This window comes from Nelumbo nucifera, chromosome 4 (genome assembly GCF_055504915.1).
Source record: "Nelumbo nucifera cultivar China Antique chromosome 4, China Antique-T2T, whole genome shotgun sequence".
Classification (NCBI taxonomy): Eukaryota; Viridiplantae; Streptophyta; class Magnoliopsida; order Proteales; family Nelumbonaceae; genus Nelumbo; species Nelumbo nucifera.
Window position 1 is genome coordinate 30,340,714 of NC_142652.1, and position 18,549 is coordinate 30,359,262.

Consider the following 18,549-nt stretch of genomic DNA (forward strand, 5'->3'; position numbering starts at 1 on the left):
CGACGTGAAGAGAGACCTCTCTTGAGGGCTTGCTAACCTAATTGAAGTCCAGGTGGTGACCTGTGAGACATGCTCACTGACCAACTTTGCATGTTGTCACTCACAGGTCTCTCGAAAGTCAGCTCTCACACCGAATGTTTCAGAGGAAATCGAGTAAGGCACAAAGGTTGGCCTACATGCATGACTACTTCCAAGGATTTCGGACTAGTTAGGCATGTCTTCCAAGAGATCTTGGATGCGGTGTGTGATGCCCACGCCAAACAATGCCTATATAAAAGCCTTACCTCCAACCTTAGAAGGTAGATGCACAATTTAGCTCTGGCAGCTTTCTATCTCGCTTTTAATTCTCTCAAAAAAATCTCCAGCTCGCTGACTTACGCATCGGAGTGCCCACCTCGGATAAAGCAACTCGGGCACTTTGACACTATTTCCTTGCAAGTCGCCCCAATAAGCTATACAACTTGCCACAATCCAGGTAGGAACCATTCAGCTAGGCGTCCAAGCCAGATTTTAGGTAGGGACAGTTCAACTAGGCGTCCAAGCCACATTCCAAATAGGGACAGTTCAGCTAGGCATCCAAGCCACATTCTAGGTTAGGACTGTTCAACTAGGCATCCGAGCCACATTTCAGGTAGGGATTGTTCAACTAAGCATCCGAGTCACCTACTAGCCAGGAAATGCCGAAATGCGTATCATCACTATCTAAGAACCAAACCTGACCCGTTGATTTAACAACTCTATTGTAGACTTCTTTGGTGGTGCCTATTATTTATTTTTCAATTTTTTTCGCTTCTGAATATTTGGCCATCCAAGGAATGTGGTGGAAGTTCAAAATCTTTGAATTTTAACCCAAAACTAAATCTTCCTTGGGGAAACTGTTTGAACAGTGATCTCAAAACTCGCGTGTCTTGAGGTTGAAAATTTTCTCTCTGTCATTTGTCAATACCCCCTCATCCTCCCTTCCCCTGAGAGTTCAGCTTCTGTCAGAGTAACGCCGTTCAAGCAGCCTTTACAGTCTTGCATTAAAAATATATATCCCCTATTTATATGCTTTATTTCATTGGGAGATATTCCCGCTGCAAGGTTGCAAGAGGCTATTGGAACGGTGTGAGTATGGGCAAGTATTTATGTTAGTACCAAAAATAATTTTGCTCCATTGAAATCATTGATCGAGCCTTCAAATCAGTAAAATATATTGCATTTTCAAAGTTTTTCTTTGTTTAATTTTTTCCCCATTGACGAGTGTATGAAAATCTATACAAATTGTTAATATTTTATATTGAGGGATGGAATCCCCTTTTAACTGGTTATACTTATAAAGCTTTTTTGATATGTCCATTTTATAATATGATAAACCAGTTCAAATTATTGCAATGCAACACGTATTAATTTTTGACATAACCGATACATGGAATACTAGGATATTAGAGAATATGTAGATAGGAGTATTCACGGTTTGGTTATCTTAAACTGAACCAATCCTTTGGTTTTTGAAATTTCTCGAACCAAAAACTGAGCCATACATATTGGCAGATCTTAATTATCTGGTCTACCACATTCATTATTGTGATTTATATGCTTTATAAACGGGAGCTATCTGTTCAAATTATCTGGTCTACCACATTTGGGTTTTGTTACATTTTATGTCGGAAAGGGTAAATTAGATAGTACGTAAGATATTGTTGGTTAAAAGACTTGTTTTATCAACATATAAATATTTTATTAATTAATATTGTTTTTATTAAGGTTATATTGTTAAAAATGAAGTTTCTTTTTTTTTTTTAAGCAATTCAAGGCAACTCCATTCATTCATGGAAGAATCAGAATCAACATCACAAATGAAGTTAGGAGCAATAGACCAAGTCTGCTTGCTTTGGATTGTACAAGCAGATTTCGCTATACTATGTGCAACTGAAGTTCCAATTTGTATGTTTAGCCGGTTGGTATGTTAGCTGAATCCTGAGAGCTGGCTCAGTTAGTATGTTAACTGGTTCGCTCCTGCATTGACGCATATTCGATTCATACAATTACCGACTTTAAAGGAGGGAGGGGTGGCTCAGTTGGTATGTTAATTGGATCAGACCTGAATCTCCCGATTAATAATTGGTTTGTTCTAGCTCTATTTTATAGGTCCAATTAATAATTCATGACCCATTGACAGCTCTACAAGTTAATTTAACTTGCGGAACAAAGTCTTTGTAAGGTTGGCTTGGAGAGGGATAGAACAAACACGCCCTTGCCCTCTTGGACCCAAACTGGCCCGACTATACTGGGCCAATCACAAGTCACGTCAGGCTACATGCCAAGTACCCATGTGCATGGAGCTGAATGTGGTTCAATATGATTCGCCCAGTATTGTCAATGGACCAGGTTTGGGTTGGACCCTGTTCAAATCAAAATCAGTTTAAATGGATTGGATGGTACAATAAGACATTAAATTGAATCAGTCCAGACTTAATGGTCATAGTATTTATTGGATTGGATTCAGCCTGGTCCATTTGTAATGGATATATATTGGATTGGGTTGGATTGAACCGATATCCGATACATTGACATAACAATAATACAGGTGTCAATGGACCAGGTTTGTGTTGGATCCAATCTAAATTAAAACCAATTTGAACAATTTGGACAGTTCATACAATGAATTTGACCGGTCCAGAATGGTTCAAGTATTCAATATTGGATTGGTCTCTAATGGACTAACACTGGACGGGATGGGATTACAGACCCCACAAGTAGGGTCTGTAGCGAAGAACCAATTTAGCTTTCAAAAAAAAAAAAAATCAAAATTCAAGGTAAGATCGATTCCCGGATCAGATCGACATCCATCGACTTCTGCTTCAACGGGTATAAAGGCAGCAATGGGATTATCAGTCCATCTTCTTTAGTGCACGTATTTATTCAGCGAGTCAAAAGTAGATAAAATAATTCAAGATTGGGGCGGATTGAAAACGAGTCACAAAATCAAGTTAGGTGGGTGGACTACTGGACTCTTTGAAAGGGGATTTTGCAGAACACTTTCATGTGAGCCATGCGTTATGTGTATGGCCAGAAAGTGATTGATTCAAGGCTTTGATCGTTCATATTCATCCCCCTCAAACCATTAATTGGTTTAGTTGGCAACCGTTCCAAGCTGAATAGGAGGTCTCTAGACATTAACAGGGTCAGACACTCTGTCGTCATCTGAGAAATGCTGATCAAGTTAGCTGATACTAAATCATCTGCCATTTTAGTATATATATATATATATATTACGAAATCTAATTCTAATCGAATGGTCTAAATTAAGAACACAAAGGAGACCTGAGAGATCTTTCCCTGGTAAAGATACATGAGAGATCATGTGATGACAAAGGAGATGATCAAATGATCGAGTCAGAAACGGAACCATTATTTGCTGGGGTTTCATTCAACTCCTCAGTCCTGACCCATGCCTACTCAGTGATCCAGAGCTGGAACAGATCCAAATAGAGAACCAAAGCTTTTGATTTGCTTTTATTATGGTATGGTAACAGAAGATTTCTGTTAACATCTCTTATCACATTACTCTGTAACCAACTATACAAGAAATGACTCGTAACCCCCAAACCCCAAAAAATGGTGCTTCGCCCCACCTGGGTTTGATCTGCTAAAAGGGGTAAACCTAGAAGCTAATCCTATACTTGTATCTGTTGCTGTTGTAACATGTGTGGTTTATACAAGGACCCCATCTGAGGGTGAAGGGACATTTCTACTATTATGTCTGCCATTGTTACTGTTGTTATTGTTGCTGATTCGGCCTCGTCCTCAACCACAACATCGAGACCTTATTGGCAGGTAAAATTTCACAAACACTGCCTCCCTTTGGGGCGGTTTGCATAGAGTATCCAGAGCATGAGACACAGCATGACTCCCACTGCAATTAGCCCCAGTCCTGCATTCACCATCTGGACGTGATGCTCCAATGGAGAGCAGTAGTTGGAAGTGATGTTCCTGAACGTCTCCCGGACGAAATTGCAATTCTGGAAGCTTAGCAAGGGTGGGGCGTAGTGATCAAGGGCATAACTCACATTTACGGCTGCTACCAATTTTGCATACAGTTCAGGGGTCACCCTCCCCACGCTAGTACATAAACCAGATGCTGAGACTGTGCAAGTGTACTTCTGCCACACCTGAAATTTTTTACACAAGCAGATGAAAGGAGATAATCAAGCTTCTCATTCATGAGTTCACAAAATATGAATAAATAAATGAAACAATCCGGCATTTTCGATCAAAATAAACTATCTAATTGTGCCTTTTATTTGACGGGTTCCAAGGCAAACAAATTAATAATTAAATATCATGATTCTTTTCTCCCTTCCAGAAGAAAGAGGAACCACTTCCAAGATCATGTAAATGGTTTCATGGACATCGCATCAACATCATGGAGCCGTCAACCTACAGTTTTTAGTTATGCCTAGTTGGTGTTTCCCACAATTTTCTTATTCAATAAATGCACCTGCTAGTTCTTAAAAACTGAACTCCTTCGGGCTCAGTTTGGAAGGAGTACGAATTCAAATATGCACCGTGCAAATACATACAAAAAAGTACAAAATACAAGGTTTTGTACTCTACAAATTTGTATTTGTACTCTTTCCAAACTGAGCCTTAGGAGAATAGAATGCCGTCCAAACATTTTCTTTTTCTTTCTTCCTTCACTATCAGGTCACCATAGAGGTTGATGTTCATGACTTTGAATTTTTTTCTTGGTCCCAAATTATTCCTTGTCAGTAGAGTGTTGGGCATTTATCGTTAAATCGGTTTGAGATGTTTCTAAATCATGGTTACAGGTTTGAAAATGTTGATGTCAATCCATCAGTTAATCATTGAAAAAAATGTTCTTGTCAATGCTGTAGACTTACCGAGGATGCATTCGCAATGGAAACCTCCTGGGGTTGACATGGGCGATCATGCATCTCAGAATCAAATGGAGAACAGAGAGGTGGCATCAGAGGCCCAGTTTGATTGCGGTAATTAAAAGTACTCTCGGGAGGAGGATCTGTGTCAACAAAAGTGTATATTGCTGTGTTGACAACATTCACAATCTGAAGGATGACTTGTTTACTCTGGAAGAGGGTCTTGTTAGTAGTTTCCTGATCAACACATGGGAGGATGCTGCTAAGTGCTGTCTCTGCTCGGGGATTGTCCACCCATTCTTCCATGGCCACACAAGTGTCTGAAATTGCACTGAGATGCACCAGGAGAGGGGGAAAAGATTGTCAGGATTATAGGTCGAACTCAATAACATTATGCACTTCCTTTACTGGTTCAAAATAGCTAGTTAACAGATAAGTACGACAATAAAAGCAGCACTCGTTTCTTGTTAATGAAGGCTGTTGAGGGAAAAAACATTGGTAAGACAAATAACTAGTTATGAATGTCACATTTCTGCCAACAAGGAAAGCAAATATATAAGCAGCAATAGCATTCAAACAAGTGCCAAATGCCCACCACAATAGACAGCTTTGAGTAACAAGAATAGGAAACATGTATGCCATGCATGGAAAGGGTTCATGGACAATCTTAGGAAGCAAAAGGAAAAATTAATATACAGAATACCCGCATAAAAGGCTGTGGGGATGCTACATATAACAAAAGAATATGTATAGGCTCAATATGCAGCTATCAAACAAAGAGCAACATCCATAACTGCTCAGATCATTTTGAAGAATAGACTGGCGAAATTCATTGATAGCAAGCAGAAATATAATAATGATGATTTCATTCATGGCAACAATAGCATAAATATGTTTAGAAAATAGCAATTTTCCTCCCTTAATCAGTGATTAGTAGAACAAACTCTAAACCATGGTCAATTGAAAAGGGATGGGAACACCTAAAACATAGCCAACAATTACTATTGACTATGTAACAAAAGTAGTTCAACATCAGTTAGAAGTGAAGTTTAAACTGGAAAATACTCAGAGATTCAAGAGAAATTAAGGACAACAAAGTTTTCACTCCATAAAGAAAAGCCAACAAGGGGAAAAAATTTCCTTAGGACAGTCTAAAGTTAGAAACTTACTGGTTGAGGATTACAAAAATACCACAAAGGATGAATGTAATTGCTACAAGCAACCAGCCACTCAAGATGAATCTACAATAGTATGACGGAAGAGTCAACAAAAGCCACCAAGTTCTAAGGATAATATTCACATTCAGATATAAACACAAGACTTACATCAAAATTGCATGTTGGTGCCCAAGGACAGAGAGCACTGCAGAGAAACATATCAATAAGTTAGGGGAAAAAATAAGTAGAGAAACATACTGGAAAAAAAAAATCATGAGGTGAGATGCTGAAGTTGTTAAAAACTTCAGATTCTCCAGTGGAATGTAAAATATACATACAAAGGCCAATAACAGAAAGGAGAAGCATCACCGCAGCTACGGCAATCAATGTCGATCGTCTGCAAGAGAACACCAAATGGAGGCAAATTAGCATTGAAAGTAACAACTCAAGTGTGAAGTTAGATATGACACCAGAATTAAGAACTCATACACAGCATTGAAGACTTTTCTTATTTTGCCAGAACTTTCAGCAGATTTCTCTGTCAGTGTGTTTGCTGCTGCATTTAAATCCCAGTTCAACTTGTCGATTTCATCCTTAACATCTGATGGGAGGATAACCTCGTTCACATTTATAGTCTTGGCAAGTGATAGAAATGCCGTGACATTTCTAAGTGTCTGCACAGTGTAGTCTGACTGGTTTAGAACATAATGTAGAGTATGCAATGCTTCATCATGAAATTTATCTTGCCCCACAGATAAAAGAATACATCCAACCCTGGATGACAGAAAAAGGAAATACAAGGTGTCAACAAAACCATTGAAAGGAAAGATAAAAATAAATTTCAACTAAAAAAAAGAAAAAAGAAAAATTTGGAATCTTATAAGTGCAATTCTTAAACAAGGTTTTGAAATAGAACTATTCACTTAAAAACAAATTATAAATTTCATTCCAATAACACTACCCCCTCCCCTCTTCCTCCCTAAAGAAAGATCAAATCATAAATGGAGCAGATAAATTCAAAACAAAATGTCATCAAAGAAACTGGCTTTAGATTATCCACCAAAATTTGGATCTTTCCTGAAATCTTAAAGTCATAGTCAGTCCCTTCCTACAACCTTTTACATGTCATATAATTTTGAATGCCATCACCTTCTAATTTTTCTATAAAAACTTAAAGGTAGAAACTCTACCATGTTCCTTTCCTCAGATATCAGATTCAGGATGCACTAACATCCTCCAAGGTGGCATACTTCTTATGTGGAGCATTTTACAAAGAAGATTCCACCAATAGCTTATTGAGGCATACAAGTAGGGCTGTCCAGTGTTCACATTCAATGACATCATGTCTTGAAACAGATATGGGGACCCATGGTTTTTACAACTGTTTCAAGATTACCAAGGAGACTGATATTGACTTCTGCTATTGCACATATCATAGCATCCGAGTTGTTTGACTTAATGACCAAGAAGTCTATGTTGTGGCAGCACAGATAGTGCCTCCAAAGGGCTCTATGTGTTTGACATATGCTCTCCATTCACCCAAAATCTTCACTAGTAGGTCCTTGTGAGTTGTGATTTACTGAAACATGGTCTTTTTCTTGGAATTTCTCAAATTAAAAGTCAAGACATTGGAAGCTAGTAATACTTGGCAAAATGTCCATTATATTGGTAAAGATCTAGATCCAGAAGGTTCCATGTCTGATGACTCTGATCAACTATCTGGATACCCGCCCCCACCCCCACTTCCCCCATGTAACTGAATTCGGCTACATTTCAGCTTCAGGGGTGCACTTATTGATTCTTGGGGGAAAAGTACCACTAAACAAAACCAGGGAAAGCACCAGCAGGCATGCAGAATCTAAAAAAGTATAAATGAAAGATTTCAAGTCTGGATTATTACGCTGCAGCACACGTGAAGACAAGTAGCAGAATAAAGCAAATCCTATGTGAATTGCGGGTTCCCTTGTCTGTGATGCTTATTCTGCATTTACAGCAATAATGTACCACGAGACCAAAGCCAAAAGAAACAAACCATAGGGCAGCAAGAAGAAACCCAGCAGCACCTGTGAACCCTACAGACTGCAGATATAATTAGTCAAAATACAGAAAAAAAATATCTAAATCATGTACATTAGAAAAAACATGGAAAGAAAGAAAAACCAACAAAGACGCAGAATTATGCATGATTTGAGATTCTAAAAAATCAAATGGTAAAATAATTGAGAAGTAAATGCATACAAACACTTCAGATCTGATTCAGACAAGGTATACCGTATACACTTGTAGAGAATTTTACTACTCTACCATGCAAAGGGTATCTTTAGGGGCCTTCCTATCTTTGAGTAGAACAAACCAAATATCATGCTACTGTTCATCCAATAAACCAGTAAATTTCTCCCCTTGTTAGACGAGTAATTCTTTTCCATTCTTTTATCTGTCTAGTTTTTCTCTTCAGTATTCGAGAATATCTCCCTAATGGATTCAATCATCCTACATAAACAACCAAAAAGGAAACCGGCCATCATGTAGTATCTCAACTTGGTTTCATACTGGCTTTCTCAGTACCCATATTCATATACAGTTGTTCTCTTGGGTGAACCGACAGATGCTCACTAATGCTTCTTGAGATGATATAAATAATTTATCCCAACCTATTCTTCCATTATGACCCTGTGAAGAACTTCAATTAATCATATGAGCCAGTCATGAATTTTCAAATCTTTGGTAGATAAAAGGTATTTATGGCTCGGGAATGATATAACAAGAACTGAATATCTGATTATTTGTCAACATCCTAGTAAATTTTTTCTTCCTCCCCCTTCTTTTGGGGAAGATTCTGCAGATATGATGTCAAGTAAGCGTCCAAAACTCCCATTGATCTTTGTAGTTGCTCAAGTAGTTAATAAAACGAAAGGACCAGGACCATCACCAACATTTGTAGGAATAATCATAAAGGGATCATCAGCAGTTGTGCTCCCAGAATGCCTCCTTTTTTTTTCTTTCTTGTGTACAATGTGCACTACTTCCTTGAAAAATAAATGAAAGGACCTTAGCTTTTCAAATATATGTACACATATCAATAAAATCCGAAATGAGTCCAACTTAAGAATAATATACAATGGAGCACAGACGAACTAGTGTCCACTGATCCATGAAATAAAAATAGGCATTGAGAAGAAAAGTAAGAAATTATCTCCATTGCAATCACGTTTAAACAAACCAATTAAATAAACCCAAGAAAAGGAGAGAAGGAAATAAATAAAATAACAAGCAACAGATGACTTACTGCCCAGTAATGCTTGTTAGAAATGTCCCAACCACCTCGATAACGCTTGAAACCACGAAGTATGTCAGGCCTGTTGGTTCTTTTTGCGGCCAAAACAAGTGTATCAGGAGGCGCACGGTACGCAGGCCCTGGCGCTTGCGCGAACTGCAAGAGCCCAGTCGCCCAGGGCCCCAAATTCTCCTCTCCTGCAGTGAGAAAAAAAAAAAAAAAATCAACAAGAATTCAACTCGTAGAAACAAAAGTGTGATAAGTGTTAAAGACAAAGCATTCCCTTCAAGACTTAGCCACTAAACGAAAACGAGAAGTCATTGTAAATCTGCAATCACATTCATGTATAACAGAATCTAAAATTAAACAAAGACGAAAGAACACAAAAGATCCTGAAAACATCCGAAACAAATGCAGCCACGATTACTCCAAAAATGGAAATACTTTTTCTGGCCCCCGGAACCCAAACATAAATGGAGACTAACCCAATATAAGCTTCTGAAATGTTCTGCTTCTCCATCTCTGGAAGATTGGAGAACCAGCTGAGATCGCAGCAAGAGAAGTGAAAACAAGGAGGAAGAAAACGATCTTCGAAATAAAGAGCTTCATTTGCGGGTGCTCTGCAAAGCCTCAGAGCAGACACCGCAAACCAAGAGTATCCATTCCCAGCTTTGATTCGTTCTCTCTAAGTAAAATTTGGAGAGATGAGATAGCGAGAGAGAGAGTGGGTGGTAGATCGAGAAAAAGAATCTAGGATTTCGTCTTCATTCACTTCTTCACAAGGCTTTTATAAAAGAAAAAATGTATAGAGAGAGAGAGAGAGAGAGAGAGAGAGAGAGAGAGAGGGATGGAGGTATGCTTTAGCAGAGCCGGTCACATGGGAGGAAGTGATGAGTCTGATGACAGAGAGAGAGAGAGAGGAAATGGCGGGTAGGAAACGGAAAAGCAGTGACTGGGAAAAGCAAAATGGCCCCAACTGATCTTTTGTCCTTTTCACTTTTTGATTTTTTATTTATTTCATTCACTCTTTCTCTCTCTCTATCTGTTTGGGTTCCTTTCACCAAAATCTCCTTACCTTTCTCTACATTGACTACTGCGTCCTCCACTTTTCAGACGTTGACACTAATGCCCTTTACAACAGAATAGCTCGATGTATTAATTATACTTCGTCAAAATGTGGAGTAAGTACATAGGTAGGGTTATTCTTGGTACTTGACTTTTATTTGCTTTTAATTCTGATAACGTAAAATAATAAATACACGGCGTGGGAGCGGAGAGCCGGAGTGGGACCCAGTCCGTGTTAACTCGGTGTTGAATCCGAGTGAGTAAGAGAAGAGAGAAGGGATAGCCTCATAACCGTATTATTCCTTTTATTTATTTTCTTTTTGTCTTTTGCTCTCACAGAAGAAGGAAGAAGAAGAAGAGAAGAAATCAAACCAACAGGCAAGGCAACAGCTTGTGTGTGTTAAACGTGTGATCCACTGATGCGCATGGCTCCGTTCTTATTTACGCCGTATCGGGACTTTCACTTTGTTATCGGAAATCTAAAAAGAATCTGTGATCGGATCCAAAGGACTCGCGGGGCCCACACCGACATTGATCTTCTTTTCAGGTGGATGATTGGTCATGCAGCTGGGGAGTGGGGAACCACTGTGCAATGTCGTGATTTTGGTGCATAATTACCGAAGTACCCATGCTTAGGACCGAACCGAACTAGCACTTAGGCGGGCCCGGGCCCGGGCCGGATAAAAAATGGGGCCAGACGGGCGGGGACCTGGTCAAAACCCTCATCTCCAGTTGGGTCAGGGCCAAAGCCGGCCGGTGCGGTTTCAGGCTCCAACAAACAATATATAGGAACGCACCAAACTGGTTAGCTTGACTTGGCCGCGCGTCCATGAGTGCAGTAGTTTAAGGTCTATGTCATAAGGTTGCTATCAAGGTAGTTTCTTCTGATCCTTCTTTTATTATTATATTTGTAACAAGATTTGACCAAACAAACAAACCCCATGAATTTTGATGGAATAAATAACTAGTTAAGGGTGCATGTTGGGTTGAGTTGGATTCAGAATTTGTCAAATTTTCAATGGACCCGAATCTTAAACTGAGCCTGATCGATCGATATAATTAGAACTCTTCAAATCGAGCAACCTGACTTGCAGCCCTATTGGATTACCACACCACCACTATGAATTATGAATTTATGATATGGGTTAATTGGTTATCGGTTTTTTTAAGGGTTTTTTTTTTAATTAAGATATATAATAGAACGCCTGTCACATACTGAATGGAAGTGCATGACAAGTGTAGCAATAGTGCTGGCCTGTTGAGCACGTAATGTTGATGGTATGAATTCTTTTCCTTTAAAGGAGAGAAGGGATGGCTTGAAAGGGCATTTGTTGTTTCACAAGCCAACAGGTTCACTTTCGGCTATAAAAGCAAAAGCTAAAATCTTTTTTTTTTTTTCTTTTTTTCATTTCCATAGTGATCTGATCTAATCTATGATCTATAAAAAAGCTTATCTCTTATGCAAAGGAAAGGCTAATTGTGAAATTGCTTTTGAGAGGCAAGTACATAGAAAAGTGGTGATCTCTCCCCCTTAGAATTAATACTTGTATTGTATATGCATTTCTTGGGTGATACTTAAAGTGAACATCAAGTAGTAATACAGATGGATGGTGAATGAAGCAAAATGGGTGATATTTCCCTCTACCAAGAAAGAATCAAATGCTATATATAGGAACTTGAGAGAAATTAGGAATGACTAAATCTAGATAGAAGAAGCTTGAATCACAAAATTTACTAGTGTAGACATCAAAGATGGTGGGGATTATCATGTGGGTACTCATGATTCACCACAAGAATAACCCTAGCCAATTTCATGGTTTATGAGTTGGAAGGGATATGAAGTGTGTTCATGCACAAACCAGAATTATTTCTATCGGAAATGTAAGGTTTTAGTTTTAGAAATCATTTATTTAGCAGTCTAATATTTGACCTCAGTAATTAACCCTAGTGGAAGATGGATAGTCCAAATGCATTGAAATATGAGGAGAAATTTGGATGGTTAAGTTCATTGTATTGAACCCAATGACCTGTAAGAGAGAGAGGATCATCGATGTGTTACACTGAAAGAATCTATTGCATTTATGTCATAATAATAATAAACTTTTTTTTCTATTGAAACAACCAATATAACTTTTTTTGAGGAGGATAAAACCTTTGGGTTGTTTTTTAAGCTTTCTTTCAGTTCTTTGAGAGGATAAAATTTGTCTACTGCAGGCTTTCAATGACTTCGCTCTTTGAGAGGATAAAACCTTTGGGTTATTTTTGAAGCTTTCTTTCACATGATATACATTACCTTAGTTTTTTATTTAGTTTAGAATATTGATTGCAGTTACTCTTTTACCCTACATTCATGGTAATATATATCTAAGGTTTAAAGTATTGATACATATCGATCCGTATTATTTTGGGAGTTCTCTAATATGCCACTATAGGGGGTGTATCAAGGTTTTGACCAGTTCAAGGGGTGAAGGAGTCTTAAACCGGTCCCCTGAACTAATTTTGAAAAGAAAAATAAAAAAGTAAAATCAAGTTCTGATATAACCCAATATGAATATGCTCCTATCGATACATCGGACATATCAATATTTTAAACCTTGCATGAAGATTCCAAACAGTCAAACTTTTCTCCTCGTGTGCACAGTAAGAACTATGGTAAGGTCCACAGTTTTGTATTTATACCTGAATGCAAAAGACAAGTGGCACATTTTTATCGGACCGACTGTTCCGACCACATGAGAAAACAAGAGAATAGAGAGTAGGCTAGGAAAGCATGAAGTTTAACATTCTTTCAAATCACCTTTCAAATATGAGAAATGAGAAATGCGGCTTAGTTAGTTAGTTATTTCATTATTGGAAGGAGAATTTTCCTCCTTGTAAAAAGTAAAAGTTTCTCCTACAATCTTCTAATTAGTGATGGTGCTCAGAGTCAGCTAATCCATTAAGCTGCGCTTGGTTTGACATAAAACAAGAGAGAGAGAAAATTGAGGGAAAGTACAAATCGATAACGGATGGTGAAAGAACTGGGCCTGTGATTTACAAAGGAATTGACAAGGGAAACTACAATCAATATTAATAGAATTTTTGTGATTCCACTAGATGCTAGGGCAAATCATCATGATGCCGTGAAACTCCTCAAACCATAATACCTCTTGGGCATGGAGTGTGTGATGGGGTGTCTTCATACTTTGAACTTTGGTAGATATAGGGATTTGTGTTGATGGGCCCTTAGGGTTTGAAGTTTTTCTTCGATGGGCCCCTAGGGTTTGATTTCAGGTAATTTTGTTTAATACATTTATCATTACTAAATGTATGTCCCATTCAATTCATTATCTTTAATTTTAAGGAAAAATCTATGATATTGAAAAGATATAATATCAAAAAGATTTTAATCAATTATGATACACATTCATCTGATTGATTATTATTTTTGTGATACCGGTTGATTGGTTATAAATTTTTTCGAGTATGATGTCTTTCTTTTCGTGTTATTTATATCATCTAACAACAAGACATTTACATTAACTTTATGGTCAGACCACCGTAGAAAAAATTTAATCCATCTGTTATCCTCTCTCTCTCTCTCTCCATTATCTCTTTCTCTTGCATGGCACGTGCCATGCAACCAGTAATATAATATAATTCTCGTGGGCATAATATGATAATACTTCAATTTAATATTAATACTACGTGCAATGCCCATGCCTATGTCCTAGTAAAAAAAGGGAGGAAAAATCTAATAGTTTTGACAAGAAGAAAAAGAACAATAAAAAAAAATCTAAAACTTTATATCAATTAGAGATCAAAGAACAAAAGGTATGGTGACCATGAATAAAAGGGGAGAAAATAAAACAGAAGAAATAAAGAACAAAAACCTCCCTTTTTCGTATCGTCAGTGGTTTTTTAAGGCTGTCAAGGTAAATGATTGTTTATAATAACATTTACCATCTTTATTTTCATTTCAAGTGGCCAAGTGGGCCTCTCCGCTCTCCTTTGTCAGAAAAGTAGAATTATATATCGGACTCTGGGGCCCAAAATGGATGAGTCCTGTCCATATAGTATGGGTTTAACCATAATGAAACCCAATTCAGATTCATAGATTGTATTTATAATAATAATAATAAAAAAAAAGAACATTTTCTTTGTGGGAAGCTATAAGCAAAGCTTTTTGTTTCTTAGAGTGGGAACTGCAACTCATACAAGTTGCCTAATCTTATAGATCTATAAAAGGGAAGAAGGCAAATTAACTAGTTATAATGCATATTGTGAAAAGTGAATCAATGAACAATAAAACATTTTTAACGTGATTGATTGAAATATAGATTTTACATACAGCTAGTGTCAATTGAATTATAAGATTTTATTTTACTGGAAACTCCCAAATAACTAGTAACTTAAAAGAAGAGGATATATCTGAAATATCACATGAGAAGAAATTGTGAGTTTTATCAATCCTAAGCAAATATATGGGCAATATGAAGGGCTCATATGGGTTAATCATGTGGGTGGGGGTGGTGTGGGCACAGGAGTCTGGTTTAGCTGAATGCAATAGCTGCTCAGTAGGCTGTGAAATCAATTATAATGCTCCACACTAGTTATAAAAAACATATGGAACACATAAACATTCAACCCCTCAGTACTGTGGGCCCATGTATTTTATCATTAATGTGTGAGGCATTATCATTGATTTCACAGCTAAAGTGTTCAGTTAATCCGAATTTCTTTTTATTGAGTGATAAAACAGAGTTCGTATTCCTCTTAACAAGTGGCATTTCCCTGATTCAGAAAAGGAAGCTTCATGTAGTTACTGAGACCACTTGATATAATAATGATCCATGTACAGATGTACTAGGCAGCATGCATCAAGGCAGCTCAAGATGGTGCTGAGACCCCAGGGCCCATTAGTTCAGACTTCAGTTGGTTCAATGGGCGTCCCTCTGTCCAACAGGCTGCCGAGGAGCAGGCTCTCCTCATTGTTAATGCCAGTAGACCTCTGCGTGTGCATCTTTGCTATCATTAACCCTGCAAATTGTGGGTCCATTTTGAAGGACTGAAGCTTTGATTGAACTGCCCGATTTAGGAGAGTTAAGATCAGCGGTTTCTGGGTTTTGTGATGTGGGCCTTACATGAACAGCCCATAAGTTACGTTTGGTGAAAACTTAGATAGAATCACGAAAAACAAATCTTGATAGTCCACATCGAACTGTCATCTATCATTTGAGGGACTGTCCACTTCAGTCTTTTTTAATGGAGAACTTCAAAGTAGATTTTTGATAAGTAAACAAAAGAGTCAATAAGAGTATAACAAATTACCAATGTTTTCAAAACTGAATCGGACCTGACAGTTGGACCGGAAAAATTGAGAATCGGTCATCTGACCATTTGGGTTCCATTTTACCTCAAAACTGTTATTTGGCCAAAAATTATTGATTTAGTCAACAAACCACTGATCCGGGTGATCGAACCGTCAAACCATTAAACCTGAGAACGAATTTTGACCATTTTTTGGGTATTTTAAAAATTTTAAACTTTTTATATTTTTTTATCAGAGCAGATCATCTATTTAGACCGGACAATTGGACTGTACGGCCTGAGAACTAAACCCAGAATGGTTCCCTGCTCAGTCCGCTTTTAAAAACCTTGCAAAATTACAACATGAGAGGAGGGGAGTCCTATATACAGAAATCAAAGTAGATGAACATGAACCAGCTTATTTGAATATAAATGGGCCCTGAGCTGGTCTAAAGAAGCTGTTAAAAGAGGCTTGCTTCACTGAGAAAGTGAGAAGCCAATATTTTGGCTGAACGACAGTATATTTGGATTTATCAAACATAATTTATACTTGCTGAATAGACGTAAAGCGGCTAATTGATGATTGCTGAATTAGCTGAACTGAATTGACTATTAATAATGAACAAAAAGTATTGTATAAATAAAGGATAAATTACAAAGACCCCCTTGTATTATGGGGTCTGTGACAAAGACCCCCTGTACTTTGTTTTGCGACAAAGACCCCCATATACTATGACCGTAAGACAAAGACCCCCTTCCGTTAGCCTTTCATCCAAAAAGGCCGTTACAATATTTTTTAATTCCCATACTACCCTTGAAAATGGGAATTGAAAATACTACAGCATCGGGATTGAACCCATTTAATCCCGACTACAGCCAAACAACGATTGCCTACTGGTACAATCCTGCTGGTACAAACAGGCAAATACTACAGCCAAACGGCGATTCAATCCTGAGTCGGCAATTTCAGGTATGAAGAAAGCGGAAGCAACAACGGTTGCTTCAATGAATATTTATCCAGAATGAGTAGTATCATAAACCTTGTACAAAGTCCCATACCTTTTTCCATTTGAATCTTCTTGATTCTATAAAGACTCCGTGGCTGGGGATCAGTCCAGAACCCCCCTGATTGGCTGAAAAGGGATGACATTATCCCGGTGAGCATAGAGCGGAAGGCGAACAGCGTTGATCTTCCCCTGTCCCTTCAGATGATAAAGAAAAAGAGGCAATGGGAAGAAGGCTTTAGAGAAGTTGGTGAATCCACTTATTGCTCCATGAAGAAGGCCTTCTCTTCTATGGTATTCATCATTCGAGAGCTTCACAGTTATGCCTTGCAGATGCAAGAGATCATTTTCTATGAAAATTTGCAAGGGATTCTGGATCGAGTGCAGAATCCTTTGGACATGATTTGTGAACCAACCTTGAACTGGTTCTACAATAAATCCTCTGGGCCATCAATTACTTCATGCCATTGGTTCGTTGTAATTTTGTTGCTAATGGTCATGAAAATGCAGATAAAAACCTGCAAAACAGATTTACATGTGGAAAGATCAAATTAAGGTGAATAGGTGGATGATGGAATGGAGTAGATCAGAGTCTGTAAGTGTGAAGATGTGAACGGAAGAATATGACCCATTCTTTTGGGAGTTGCCTTCCATAATGACCGAGTGAAATTGTCTTCAACCAGGAATTTCAGACCTTCATGGATCGCTGTAGCTTCAGCCTCTAGAGGAGATAAATTGTCCAGGGAATTGATCTGACAAATACTAAAGTGCCCAGGTGGTCTCTAATGAGGAATCCAACACCAGATTTGAGAGTTCCAACTGCCCCGTCTACATTTAGTTTGACCATACCGTGAGGTGGTATACGCCACTGTTGTTGGTGTCCAGAGTGAGCTAGTTACAGATTGCAGGAAAATCGTCGGTTTTTGTCTCAAATTGCAGGAAAATCGCCTTGAGTCAATCGGAGGCAGTGAGTTAGTTACAGAAATCCGTATCTTGTACCCGCAGATTTATAAAAGAAATGAAAGAAAGGGAAAACAATAGATTAAATAAGTTTTAAGAGAAAAAGGGTAAAAAAAAAGAAAATAAAAAAAATTAGTGATGTATTTTGGTAATTTACTGCATTTCATCATTTGACTTAATGGTCAAAAAAGATCTTTGTCTCATGGTCAGGGATCTTTATTACAAAACAAAGTACAGGGGGGGTCTTTATCACAGACCCCATAGTACGGAGGGTCTTTATAATTTATCCATAAATAAAATATTTAAGGGGGGGATAAGATAATCATTCAACCATGCCAAAGCCCAAGCAAATATTCACCATAAGGAAGGCACTTGCCTCTTACTTAGTTAAAGACTTAAAGGATTTAAAGACAAATCAATAGACACTTTATATTCAGTTAATTAAACCACTATCAACCAACCACCAAACAGAAGCATGAGTGTGACTTGTGAGGAAAGAAAAAAAATAAAAGTCAAAATTAACAAAAATGAAGCCAACACCGAAGGCCTAAGGTCTCATGACTTACTGATGAGCCGTCCCTTGACCACTTTGGTTGGGGGCCGTGAAACGCGGATCCAACCCATTGCATCCACCTCGAGCCACACACACACAACCACAAGTTGTTTTCTTCGCATTATTCCACTCTCCAAAGTCCAAACTCTAAAGTTGATTCATTGATTTTAGTCTTTATCCTTTAAAGTTTATGGATGATGATGTTACATGCCTTTTTGACCATAAATTCACATAATATGACTAGCAATTCTGACTCATTTTATATATATTAATAGGATTGGGTGCTCTCTCCGTGCTACACGAAATCTACTCGTGTGAGTATTTTTACGCGATCAATCTATTTTCTATTAATTATATAAATATATAA

At 37.9% G+C, this 18,549-nt stretch overlaps 1 protein-coding gene across 1 annotated transcript; it reads right to left on the reverse strand.

Moving 5' to 3' along the window:
- Positions 1-3,471: 3,471 nt before the first annotated feature.
- LOC104587751 (uncharacterized) lies at positions 3,472-10,200 on the reverse strand. Its single transcript, XM_010245475.3, has 9 exons — positions 9,797-10,200; positions 9,324-9,508; positions 7,938-8,116; positions 6,527-6,811; positions 6,376-6,434; positions 6,206-6,242; positions 6,050-6,121; positions 4,887-5,211; positions 3,472-4,154 (listed from the first exon to the last, which is right to left on the reverse strand). The coding sequence occupies exons 1-9, from the start codon at positions 9,918-9,920 to the stop codon at positions 3,828-3,830; spliced, it is 1,593 nt and encodes a 530-aa protein (XP_010243777.1). The 5' UTR covers positions 9,921-10,200; the 3' UTR covers positions 3,472-3,827.
- Positions 10,201-18,549: the final 8,349 nt, after the last annotated feature.